Source organism: Triticum dicoccoides, chromosome 2B (genome assembly GCF_002162155.2).
Source record: "Triticum dicoccoides isolate Atlit2015 ecotype Zavitan chromosome 2B, WEW_v2.0, whole genome shotgun sequence".
In the NCBI taxonomy this organism is placed as follows: domain Eukaryota; kingdom Viridiplantae; phylum Streptophyta; class Magnoliopsida; order Poales; family Poaceae; genus Triticum; species Triticum dicoccoides.
Window position 1 is genome coordinate 409,514,144 of NC_041383.1, and position 13,714 is coordinate 409,527,857.

At 44.4% G+C, this 13,714-nt stretch overlaps 1 protein-coding gene across 1 annotated transcript; it reads left to right on the forward strand.

Annotated features, from left to right (window-relative positions):
- The first annotated feature begins 6,581 nt into the window (after window positions 1–6,581).
- Window positions 6,582–13,714, forward strand: LOC119363942 (uncharacterized GPI-anchored protein At1g61900-like). The gene is made up of 8 exons (XM_037629314.1): window positions 6,582–6,748; window positions 6,970–7,176; window positions 7,260–7,844; window positions 8,701–8,946; window positions 9,097–9,108; window positions 12,680–12,823; window positions 13,208–13,264; window positions 13,340–13,714. The coding sequence occupies exons 1-8, from the start codon at window positions 6,697–6,699 to the stop codon at window positions 13,417–13,419; spliced, it is 1,383 nt and encodes a 460-aa protein (XP_037485211.1). The 5' UTR covers window positions 6,582–6,696; the 3' UTR covers window positions 13,420–13,714.

The following is a 13,714-nucleotide window of genomic DNA, read 5'->3' on the forward strand; positions in this document are numbered from 1 at the left end:
TGGTGGCTCAGTTTTATGCCGACTCTGACTTGGATGACAAATGGCAAGCTACTTTCTGTCAAGTGGAAGGCCTGCATGGAGTTACTTGGGGTTGAAGATCAAGGACTTGAGAACCCAGTTGGCTTTCGCCCTCACCGCAATGCAACTTGCACTCACAAGCAAGCTCTTTGGGCCTACTGTACTTTGAAGATTTACCCCGTGACTCAAAAGGAGACCTATGAGTTACCTGCTTTCATGGACATCCTCATCACATCTTCCGAGAGACTCTCTTCCCTTGTATTGGCAACTTGGATATGGTTCACTCTTTTCTCGTGGACATGCTTCTCTTCTGCCAGCGTGAGAAGGAGGAAAACACTTGAGAATCATTGGATATCTCTCATGTCATGTGGTCTGAACTAATCTCAGCCATCTCTGAGTGTAAGTGCCCTATCTATGGTTCGTTCATCAGGTTGCTAATTGAGAAGGCTTGTGCGCGTGTTTATCCTAATGTTGTGCTGGAGACTAGAGAGCTAGTCTCTCATGAGATCAAGCGTCTGAGGAAGAAGGAGAACTGGGGCACCCCGGCTCCTAAGTCTGGGATTCCATCTGGAACTGCTGACCTGGAGACAGAGGGTGAGACTAATGCTGACGATGATGCGGATTATGAGCCCTCTAGAGTGGAGCCCTCATGGGCAAAGAAGATCAAGCGCAAGATGAAGAAACTCTTCTGCATGGAGTCTCATGGGCAATATATGGCTCATGTTTTTGAGAAGAAGGCCAGGAGCCATCACAAGGAGCTCATGCGTCAGTTGGGTGCAACAGTTGCCAGCGGATCTGAGGGAAAGATCACCGATGAGGAGGAGTGGGTTCAGCAGCACTGCCCATGGACCGATTCAGACACCGAGCAGTTTCCTATCGATGACGGCGGTGCAGACGATCCCGCTGGGATGTGATGCTAGAAATCCTCAGTTTGCTATCACCTGGAGCCGTAGCAGCGCTCCTTGCCTTTTTGGTGTCTCGATGCCAAAGGGGGAGAGAGTCTAGGGATTTGTCGTTGTTGAGTTGCGAGCGTGTGTTTGTGTGGCTTGTTCCCCTTGTCTTTCTTTCTCGCAAACTCTTTTCTCGTCCTTTGCTTTGGTTTGGTTTGTGCTTGTGAGACCTGGTTTCCGTTCATATGGTGTGAGAGATATGCTACCTTATCCCTTATTATCTATGTTCGTCGAGTACTTTGGTAGTATGTGAGTTGCATGCTTATCCTGTTATATACCTTGCTAACACCTACCCTTCTGAATCCAGCTATATGTACCTTTTCTTGTTGCTAATGTTGTCGGACTATAAAATATAGGGGGTGTTGATCCTATTGTGTGTGCCTTGCATTCCAAAGGCACCTCTAATTAGGTGCACACATTCAGTGGGGGCCCGTCTATATTTTGTAGTTCTAGGATTCGATTTACTTTCATGTCCTACCTTTGTGCAAATCCCGAGTTGTCACCAATCCACCAAAAAGGGGGAGATTGTTAAGGCATGTCTCTCTCTATGTAGTTTTGGTGATTGATGACAACGCTTTTGCAGACTAATCGTGTGCATTGAGTATTTTAGAGATTCTTCCTTTGGCACGAGATGATTCCTTCCCCTTGGAGTTTTAAGCGAAGACAATGTAGCTCTTTCATTTTAGTTTTGGTGGACTTGTTTCATAGGAGTCACCACACTATCAAGAGGGGGTCCGCATTGGTAAGGCTAGGGTGGAACCAACACGTACACATCCCCTTTGCACCCACAGAGCCTTCCCGCTTCTTTGGAGGATTCCTCCTTGCTTCCTGAGAAATCTGGTCCCAGCGGTAGTACCGCGGACCCAGCGGTAGTACTGCTCAAGAGCCACATGCGGCACTACCGCTACGCAGCGGTAGTACCGCCTGGGGGCTCTCAGTCGTAGTACCGCTGCTGTTCTGAGCTCCTACCGCCTCGACTCGAGGATGTCGCCTCGTGTCGGGTTTTGCGGCACTGGCAGCGACAGTAGAGGCGGTAGTACTGCTCGCAAGCGGTAGTACCGCCCTACCACCGCTGCTAGTACCGCCCTGGGTCCAGATCCTGCTCGCCTCTGGCCTTCCCTGTCTGCACGGCAGTACCGCGAGGGGAGCAGAAGTACCACTGATCCAAGCGGTAGTACCACTGCCCCCAGCGGTAGTACTGCTCTTTGCGGGGCTGATTGGGGGGTAACGGTTGGATTCCCCCCCCCCCTTATAAAAAGGAGGGCTTCTTCTCCAAGTTGACCTACCTCTTCCACCTCCAAGCTCCATTGATGCTCTAAGCTCCATTTTCCCCCGATCTCTCTCCCTAGCCAATCAAACTTGTTGATTCACTACGGATTGGTTGAGAAGGCCTCTATCTACACTTCCACCAAGAGAAATTTTATTCCCCCCACTAATCCCTTGCGGATCTTGTTACTCTTGGGTGTTTGAGCATCCTAGACGGTTGAGGTCACCGCGGAGCCATAGTCCATTGTGGTGAAGCTTCATGGTGTCGTTGGGAGCCTCCAATTCAGTTGTAGAGATTGCCCCAACCATGTCTGTAAAGGTTCGGTCGCCACCTCCAAGGGCACCAATAGTGGAATCATGACATCTCGCATTGTGTGAGGGCGTGAGGAGAATACGATGGCCCTAGTGGCTTATTGGGGAGCATTGTACCTCCACACCGCTCCAACGGAGACGTACTTCCCCTCAAAGGGAAGGAACTTCGGTAACACATCCCCGTCTCCATCGGTTCCACTTTTGGTTATCTCTCACCTTTACTTGAGCAAGCTATATTGTGTTATATCCTTTGCTTGCTTGTGTGCTTATTGTCGTTGCATCATATAGGTTGCTCACCTAGTTGCATATCTAGACAACCTACTTTGATGCAAAGTTTAATTTGGCAAAGAAAAGCTAAAAATTATTAGTTGCCTATTCACCCCCCCCCCTCTAGTCAATTATATCGATCCTTTCAATTATATAACGACATCTATATCTAATACTCCACTCAAGACCGCAATCCAACACGCATCTTAAAGTATTAAGTAAAACATGGAGTGTTGCATTAAGTATGATGCCATGAAGTAGATGAGATATTGTCTTCACCTTATGTTCAAAGGACATCTACACAAACATTTGTTTATCCCTAGTGGCAACAACACAACACAAGCCTTCTCCATTTTCTTTCGCTGCGGTAGATTACTTCAAGATTGAACTCAACTATCAAACACAATTCCCTCTTGGAGATCGCTCATCAAACTTGGCTAAATAAAGACAAATAAATTGAAGAGTATATATGAATAAGAAATAACTATGTTCTGTGTCAGCCATTTATAGAGGAGAGAAAGAGAGTTAAGAGTGGAGAGATGCATGCATATGTTGTCTCTCCCCATACATATGACATGTATTTAATTTTCATCCTCATATTTTGCACGATTGATATGTTTTGAACCAAATGTCAATTTTTTATTTTATTTTTATATATTTGAATTCATGCTGACAAGACTTCGAAACAAGATCAATCTTGGATATATTTGAGCTACTTTTTATTTTATATATTTCAATTATCTTTGAAATCACTTTCATAATACATAAGGTTGTTTTGCTATTTCATATAAGTGATTTTGACTGTTTCACTAATTCCAAATAATTGATTTCACTCATTAGAAAAAACTAATTTCACTAATTTTAAACATTGTTTTCACTTATTCTAAAACACATATTTCACTCGTTTTCAAAAACAATTTCACTGAATTTTTAAATGATTTCACTCATTAAAACATGCTAATTTCACTAAATTTGAAACACCGGTTTCACTTATTTTAAAAGACAATTCCACTCCTTTCAAAACATAGACTTTGCTTGTTTCAAAAACAAATTTCACTTCTTTTAAAACACATATTTCACTCATTTTTAGTGTAAAAATCACTTATATCAAAATACTTTTCCCAATTATAGTGGAAAAAAAATTCCTCCACACAATTAAACAATCGATTTCACATATTTGGAATAACCCATAATACATTTTCTTACACTGGAATAAGCAACTTAAAAAACATAGTGAAATTTGATTCATATATTTAAAAATACAAATTTCATATACTTGAAATAACCATGTTGCTCGTTGAAACAATCAATTTCATATATTTGAAATATGGTTTGAAATAATAAATTTAGAGTACTTTCAGTTGTATCACAAATTGATCTTGTTCGGAGGGTCTTGTCGCCAGGAATTCAAACATATAAAAAAATAAAAAATAAAATTCTGGTTCAAAAGATCTGAATGATTGAGATTATCAAAAAATAAATAAAAGCCATGAAATTTATATGGTAGGAGCTTGTCCGTATTTGTGGGGCCCACCGGTACCTTTCTGTAACAAAATCACATGCATATGTTTTTTTAAACACAGTACACACGCAAGCGCTCATACATACATGCATACACCCTACCCCTATAAGCACCTCCGAGAGACTGCGTCGACATATCATCTCGAGATTTACGAAGTCACCGTAGGCGTCTCGTCATCGATAGGAACGTCTCCTCCCACTGAAAGCGCATTGCCGGAAATCCTGAAATAAATCCAGGAATAATGCGAGCACCAGGACTTGAATCCTGGTAAGCTAGGGATGTCACTGTTCCTCTAACCATTCAACCACGAATTGGTTCGCAAATCATAGGCGTATGTATTGTGTAGCTGATACGGGCCCATTCAACCTGACACTAATTCGACTACATGCAGAGATACGAGAGATAGACGACCACAATATAGGGTTATACATATGGATGGGCCCACTCACGCACGGATCTCAAAGCATCTGTGTGGTGAATGGTTCGCTGCTACATAGTGGAACTGTTAGAAAGCTCTTCGCAGTCGGCCTCTCTCCATTAGTAACATGAGTTCAACATCATGCACATCACCACCCAAGAAATATAGCCGTAAAAGGGCCATATTGTTGATTTGGTTTGAAGGCACTCAAGCGGTTACGTCCATTAGTCGCCGGTCATCTCTGACTTCCATGGGTGTATCTGTATGCTCGCTCCCCCATCGAGAAGCATCAAACATCCAACTGGTACGTTAGCGCCGGGTTAAAAGGCCGTGGGTACCGGCTGTCAGGGACATGTCTCCAGCGAGTAGAAAGTTACTGCTTCTCCATCCTACTCCTTTCGTTTCAAAATAGATGACTCAATTTTATATTAAAATTGAATCATAGTATAAAATTAGATCATTTATTTTTAAACGGAGGGAGCAGTATAATATAGAAGCGTTTTTGACACTACTAATATAATGAACACTCTTATATTTAGCGAGTGCGAGTAGTAATTGTGGGCATGATCTACCTGATCAACGGACAACGGGTGGCGACCGCGGGAAATTCACTGCGCGTGCACGGCCCCATACGTCAGCGACAAGGCAACGTGGTGGCAGGGCGTATTGAAGAGCATTGATGCTGATATTCAATTCCCAGCACCCCAACTCCTCTTTCCTCACGTCTACCCGTGCATATGTACCCCCAAAGCATACCACTCACTCCCATGCTGGAATGATGCTGGATCAGACAAGACAATGTTGGGAGCAAAACCATTCAGTCATCCTTCTTGTTTCAAAACAGAGCATAGACTTTCTCAATCTTGTAGGAAGTTAAGTATGTTGCATCTGCCACAACAGCAAGCAGTGTCATTATAAACTTCACAGGTAAAAGCCTTACAATCATGCGATGCCACATGATCATTGATAACCTGCAAAAACACATCTTGGATATTCAAGGTATACCATTTTTTAGCATATATGCGGCGATACTATCACCAAAAGGAAACAACAAGATATTAATTTATAGAGTAAATCTCATTTACCCCTAAGTTTCGCAGTTGTGACAGAAAATATCCCATTTAGCAGAATTTTCATATTTTTTCTCAATTTAAATAAACTGCTGCCACTTTTTTACCCCTTTTATTTTTTTCCCAATCCAACAAGTCGACCCCATGCTTCAGCGCTGATTTGGCTTGCTACATAAACGACTTACTCTGGCCGATTTTTGGGGTTCAGTTTTTCATTACACCTTATGTTGGCCTTGTTGACAGGCCGCGGGGCGCAGCCCGAGGACAGGGATAAAGCGTCAAAGTTATATAACAACGTTTCGTCAAATTGGGTAAAATGTGAAAATTCTACACAATGGGGTATTCTGTCACAACAAGAAGCTTAGGGGCAAATAGTAAAATTTACTCCATCTACAATAACAAACAGGATCTTTGTACATTATATGGTCAAATGATACAAAGAAACACATGGCATGTCAAACAATATATTGTTACGTACTCAACTTGTCGCCTAAGGAATAAAGTAGAGAGGCTCGAGGTGGCTGACTTAAGCAAGTGTTGACTCATGGAGAAGTTGACAAAAATTGTCTGTGGCCCACCTTATAAGATTTAAAAAAAAAGTAAAATAAGAATACGTTTGATACTATCTTGAATTTCTCTTGTCGTTCTAGTACTAGCGTTGAAACAAGAAGGCAAATGCTCCAGCAGATCTTATCCTGGGTGTGCCTAGCAATTCGGGGCGCTCCCCTAGCTGTCCACTTTCTCCACTTCCCTTTTTTTCTCACACTCACACACAAGCAGCGGCTCCGTCCCTCCCTCTCCGGCCTCTGCTCTTTCTTCCTCCTCTTCGTTGCCGCAGCCGCAGCCGCCTTCGCCGTGCGCTACGGCCGGCGTATGGGACCCGCAGGCCGGCTGTCCGTGGCGGCCGCTCTCCTCTCCTGCCTATGTGAGTAGCACTCTGCTGATCTGCTGCCTAGCCAGACTCCGATTCTTCCCTTTCTTGCAAATCACTGAAGTGTGCCCAGCCGCCGAACATACGAATGCTTGGTCCTAGCCAGTGTTGGTGCTGATTCTCGATTTTTGATCTGTCATGGAAGGCGGGGTTTGCGGAAATCCTGGCTGCGGGAACAAGCCACTGATTTGGGCTGCCAACTTGTCAATGTGCAGGTTTACATGGGCTGTTGGGGAATTCCGGGCAGGCATTTGCTCAGGGCCCGCCGGTGCTCCACCGGATCGACCACGCGGAGGAAGATGACGACAGCGGCGGCCTCATGCCGGAGCTCTCGCCCACCGGCTCCCCCCAGCCCTTCGTCCCCTTCCTCGCGCCTGCCCCTCTCGCGCCCTTCTACAACAACTCTACGCCCAAGTTGTCAGGTCCCAACTCACTGCACATTTCTATTTCGATTTTGTCAGTGTCAGGTTAAGCTGTGAACTGAATTCCTTCCCCCTCGATGCAGGCAAATGCTCACTGAACTTCACTGCCATCAATGGCCTGATGACCACCACGGCCGTCGATTGCTTCGCCTCATTCGCTCCGTTCCTCGCCAATGTCATCTGCTGTCCCCAGCTCCAGGCCACTCTCACCATCCTCATAGGACAGTCCAGCAAGCAGACGGGGTCCCTCGCTTTGGATCCCACTCTTGCCAACTACTGTCTCTCTGACGTCCAGCAGCTGCTCATGAGCCAGGGCGCGAGTGATGATCTCCGCAGCATTTGCTCCGTCCACCTCTCCAATGCCACCGAGGGGTCGTGCCCCGTTAGCACCGTTGATGCGTTTGAGAGCGTCGTCGACTCATCAAAGCTCCTCGAGGCCTGCCGGAAGGTCGATCCTGTTAACGAGTGCTGCAGCCAGACATGCCAGAGTGCTATAAGTGATGCTGCCCGCAAAATCTCTTCCAAGGACGCTGCGTTGACAAGCGACACTGCCAGTCCCAAAGTTGACAGTTGCAGGAACGTTGTACTTAGATGGTTATCCAGCAGGCTTGAGCCATCATCCGCAACCAAAATGCTCAGGCAGATATCAAACTGTAATGTCAATGGAGGTACGTACATTCAAACTAATAACTTGCTTAAATTTGAATTATCATCCCATCAGTCAGTAGATCTTAGTCTTTTAGAACGACTGCATACATTTATGTCATTATCCTGTTGAGCAGGCAGATTGATTTACTTGAATTTTGTAACAGAAAGCCAATGTTTGCACCCATTAAACTGATAGTGTGTCACCAGTTCCACTTGTCTAGCCCCATAGAACATACTGTTGGAGCACAAAGATAATACCCATGCATAGCATTACTATATGTATATGTGTGTGTGTGAAATATTACAATCTTCTCATGGCTATATAGGTAGGAAAAGGCTGCGACAGACATTTAGCTTTAAGCACCATACCACCATACTTTATTTGCTCAGACAAAAATATCGCAATTTAAAGCAAGACACCAAATATTGTGTACATGGGTGCTTGAATTTTTCGTTTGGCCGAGCGGATAAATGGAATGATTTGCTCATATATGAAGTTGACTGCGTTAAGGCCTATGACTCAATAGGAGCTTGAGTTTTTCAGTTCAATCTTCGTGTTAGCAATATGCAAGGTTCTCACAATATGTGGGCCATTACCAGCAAGGTGTTGGGTGTGACAGGGCTTGAACATATCAATTAGATCGAAAGAATAAAATATTTATTAGTGCAGTAATACATCAGAATTGCCATGAATGTATATTTGTCAGATTAAAAATGTTTCTTGTACTCTGCCTTTTGAGGAACAGGTGCCATACCTGGATATTTGTATTTAGTTTCTAATTTATTTAAATAGGTGCTAGGTTCAATTTTATTCTCAATTCTTCACTGGCAGCAGCATTTCTGCTGAGATTTTCTTTTTTCATTTGAACCTTCCAGTTTGCCCACTAAGCTTCCCAGACACAAGTAAGGTTGCAAAGGAGTGTGGTGGTACAGTTAAAAACATTACTGTATGCTGCAAGGCGATGGACAGTTACGTATCTCACTTGCAAAAGCAAAGTTTCATAACAAATTTGCAAGCTTTGAATTGTGCCTCAGTCCTTGGGGCAAAATTACAAGATATGAAGGTCAGCACAAATGTTTATAGCTCATGCCAAGTAACATTGAAGGATTTCTCACTTCAAGGTAAGTTAGACAGTATATTTTACTTAGATACTTGCAGTAGAGTCATATTTTAATTTGCATCTTATGTATCTGTAATGACTGAATTCTTGATCTTTTTTTTTTGTCTTGGGTATGTGCATTTGACCGACTCCCCTATGATTTGGCATGCAGTTGGATCTCAAGGTAATTTGGCATTTCAAGTTGTTTTATATATATTTTGGCTAGTATGCATTTTTTTTGTTCTCAGAAAAAATATTAACGTTTTTTGCGTGTCATACCACATTTTGTTTACGCTTTGACGAATACGGTGTTACTTGCAATGTGACTAATGTTGCGTATTCAGTACTCACCATGCTTGTATTTTCAAACATACCGAGTCTAATAAAAAATAACAGTATATGTTAAACATTGTGCCAGATAAATATGTATTAATAGGAGGCCAGCGATATAAATTTCAAGTCGTCACATTTTTTCTTTTTTTTCCTGATAAAGAGCGCTTTTACTGACTCATATTGTCGCATCAAGAGAATACAAGAAATGAGACACATCCAACCTTTGCATAGTTAGGATGCACACGGCTACACACAGACACACAAAATGCCGGCATCTAGCAAAGTCATAAAAAACCAAAACCATGCCTAAAGCGAAGTAGGTGGGGGGCCTATCCGGAGAGTATGCCGCCACCCATGAACCATGTCACAATTTTTTATAAGGGTGTAAACCATGATTCCTTTCCTAAAGGCGGAAATCGGAATGAGGAAATGTGATTGATCAGCTTGTAGTATATGTTTGCGATCATTTAGATGTAAAGTAATAAAGGGAAAATATTTGTGATCATAAAGATGCCCGAAGAATGGAGGCGGAGTATATTGGTACCAATCAAGAACAAGGGGGGCGTTTGAAGTTGTACTAATTACCATGGCATTAGGTGATGAGCCATACAATGAAGCTATGAGAGAGAGTCATTTAGCAACGCTTAAGAAAAATGACAAGTGTGACCAAAATTCAGTTTGGGTTCATGCCTAGGAGGTCGGCCGTGGAAGCCATTTCCTTGGTACGACAACTTGTGGAGTGATACACGGAGCAAAAGAAGGACCTGCATATGGTATTCATTGGCTTGGAGAAGGCCTAAGATAAGATACCGCGAAATGTAATGTGGTGTGCCTTGGAGAAACACAAAGTCCCAACAAAGTACATTACCCTTATCAAGGACATGTAGGATAATGTTGTGACAAGTGATGGCAACACTCATGACTTTCCAGTTAAAATAGGACTGCACCGAGGGTTAGCTTTGAGCCATTGTCTTTTTTGCTTTGGTGATGGATGCGGTCACAAGGGATATACAAGGAGATATCGCATGGTGTATGCTATTTGCGGATAATGTGGTGCTAGTCAACAATAGTCAGACATGGGTTATTAGAAAGTTAAGAGTTGTGGAGACAGACTTTGGAATCGAAAGGTTTTAGGCTTGGTAGAACTAAAATGAGTACATGAGGTACGGTTTCAGTAATACTAGGCACAAGGAGGAGGAGGAGGAGATTAGCCTTTATGGGCAAGTGACACCTCAAAAGGACCCTTTCGATATTTGGGGTCGTGGAAGGATGGTGATATCAATGAAGATGTGAGCGATCAAATCAAAGTTGGACGGAAGAAGTGGCGCCAAGCTTCTGGTGTCCTCTGTGACAAGAAAGTGCCACAAAAGCTAAAAGGCAGGTTCTATAGGACAACGATTCGTCCTTGCAATGTTGTATGGTGCTGAATGTTGATCAACCAAAAGGTGACATGTCCAACAGTTAGGTGTAACAGCGATGCACATGTTGAGATGGATATGTGGCCACACAAGAAGGGTTGGGTCCAGAATGATGATATATGTGATAGAGTTGGGGCAGCACGATTGAAGGGAAGCTTGTCCAACATCGTCTCAGATGGGTTGGGCTTATACAACGCAGGCCTCCAGAAGTCTCAGTGCATAGCGGACGCTTAAAGTGTGCTGATAATGTCAAGAGATGTCGGGGTAGACCAAACTTGATACAGGAGGAGTCCGTAAAGAGAGATTTGAACGATTGGAATAGCACCAAAGAACTAGCCATGGACATGGGTGCATGGAAGTTAAATATCCATGTGCCAGAACCATGGCCTGGTTTCGAGATCTTATGGCCTTATGGGTTTCAAAACGTCTGGGAAAAGGTCAAAACAGACGAAGAGAAACGGATTCGCAACCCCCTCGCGTCGTCTCCCCAGGGCGACGCCAGGGGCGAACCCTAGTGCCGCTAGAGACCTCATTGTGCTGCTGATTTCCCATCTGCTGCTGCCTCCGGTGTTTGTCGCGGTGGCGGCTTGATGCTGCGGCGACCTCCTGGTGTGGCTGGGGCGTGGCCTAGGGGGAGTTGCGCACAGTGGCCAGGGCAGCGCCCCTGGTCATGCCGTGGCCGTGCTAGCCTCCATAGCCCGCATATCGCACGTCTCAGGCGATGGTGGGCGCGGTGGCGGCCGTGGATCTGATCCCCACCCAGATCCGTCGTCGGTTTTGCCTATGGTCGGTCGGCGGTGCGTTGAGGGATAAGCGAGGGTTGCTGGTTCCCTGCTGGCGTACTGACGGCTGCGTGCGCTGTCACGGCATAGCTCATCTGGCCTGCTGCTGGTTTGGAGTGCCTCGATTGCTGGCGAAATTTGTGTCGACCTCGGTCATGGGGGACGATGGCGGCATCTTAGGTGTCGTCTCCTTGTAGAAGGCATCGTTGGTTGCAACCGTCATCACTTCGTTCCGGATGCTCCGGGGGAAACCCTAGATCTGGGTCTCCCGGATCGGACGTTGGCGGTTCCTCCGGGGGCAACGTTTTGGAGCAGGTGCTGGCTGGAGGGGACAAGAGGAGGAGCGGTGTTGCATCTACCGCAGCGGAGTCTCGGCGACAGACACATGTTGATGGACGCACGCAGGATGGTGGCGTTGTCTGGCGTCGTGGTGACGTCAATGGCAGAATGGCCTGGCGAGGTGAATGCGTTGACCGCTCCTGCAGGTGGGACGGGGGAAGATGGTGGCGGTTGATTCTAGGGTGCGCATGCGGTGCGCGCAGAGGCTCTAGCTAGACTGGTTGCTCTCGGCTTGCCGGCAGGCAGCCTGATGAGGCTACCGGATTAGATGGTGTGTGTTGATGCGAGGTCAGGGCTTTAGGTGTAGCGACATTGTTGCCAGGACATTGGCTTTGGGTTGATTCATGTATTTGTTTTGTTGGGTTCTGTTGAACAATATAATAAAATGGCTGTGTGCATCGCTCGATACAGAGGCCGGGGGTAATCCTCCTTTCCGAAAAAAAAAGGGTTTCAGCTCTAGCCTACGCCAACTCTTGTTGTTCTAATCAGCCATATGAATCATTTCTGACTAAAAAGAGCTGTATGAATCAGTTCAATACGGAATTGTAGTTAGTCTCAAATCAGTTCGGGAGAGGACTCCACTTGCTACCATCCAGAGATGGAAAGACATATATAAGTTGAAATCTTAAACTCTTAATATGCTCATATTAATTCCTACTAAGAAGAAACCAATACACTGAGATAAATAGCTGCCAGTTATATAACAACAACAACAAAGCCTTTAGTCCCAAACAAGTTAGTTCTGTTATACTGCCCAGACTGGTTGGGATATTAGTTTTAGGCCTTACTAGTTACATTGAATTTCGCACCATAAGTTTGAAAACAGCTTGAGAAACTAGGCTTGATATATTGTTGCTGATCCGTGCTTTGTGGTTGGATGCAGAATCTGGATGCCTTCTTCCAAGTATGCCCTCTGATGCATCATTTGACCCTTCTTCTGGGATTAGTTTCACATGTGATCTGAATGATAACATAGCTGCCCCATGGTCGCCTTCTTTGCAAGCATCGGCTTCGACATGCAATAAATGTATGTTATCTACCTATGGTGCTGATTATGCAGTTGTTTACATACTTGATCTCTTGTGGTTGTTTCTCAAAATTTAAACTATTCAGCAGAGTAGGCTACTTACAAATTGAAATCTTCTATCTAAATCTGCTGTAGTATGTTATCTCTCTTTTGCTGAAATAACGTGAAATGAAATCATTATCATTATGCCTTTTTTTTATTATAAATTGCCTACAACTTTCATCTGGGCTGTAAAGTTGTGTGCTGCGAACAGTTGAGCCAAGTGGTTGTGTCATTGGAGTACTTCAATGTGCATCGACAGTTGCAATCCGTCACAAGCTTCCTGCTGTTTTTGTTGCTTTTATTGAAGATGGGCTTTCACTTGACTTTTGGTAATTTTGTCAGCGGCTGCTCCTGGACCTATAATCCCAGAGAGGCCTGCAGCAACATCGGCGCAAAACGGTAAGCTAAAATATTCTTCTTTCTCCGTCGTGGTGCATTCTGGAGCCTGTAAAAGTGACTATCCCTTTTTTTCAGGTGTCAACCACAACAGACTGGAGCTTAGCCTAGCCGTCTGCTTTGGCGCCCTTGTGGCCACTATTTTACTGCAAGTCTAGTTCACCTTAGTTTGTCAAATTATCCAGAGATTGAGGAGAGCTGATTGGAACTGTGAACCGCGGAGTTTTTGTGCGTGCTTGGTCATTGCATCAGAGCATTGTAACTGGTAGCTATTAGTGTAATTTGTTGTAAGCCACAGAATGATAGTGAATGCAACACTGACTCTAATTTATTACTATTGCCTTTTGTATAGCGAGTAGTGAAGGTTCCATAATTCTGCATGACAACTTGGATAGACTTGATTTTGTTGTCTAATGGTTTGTCACTTTATTAATGATTTTTATGATTGGTTCA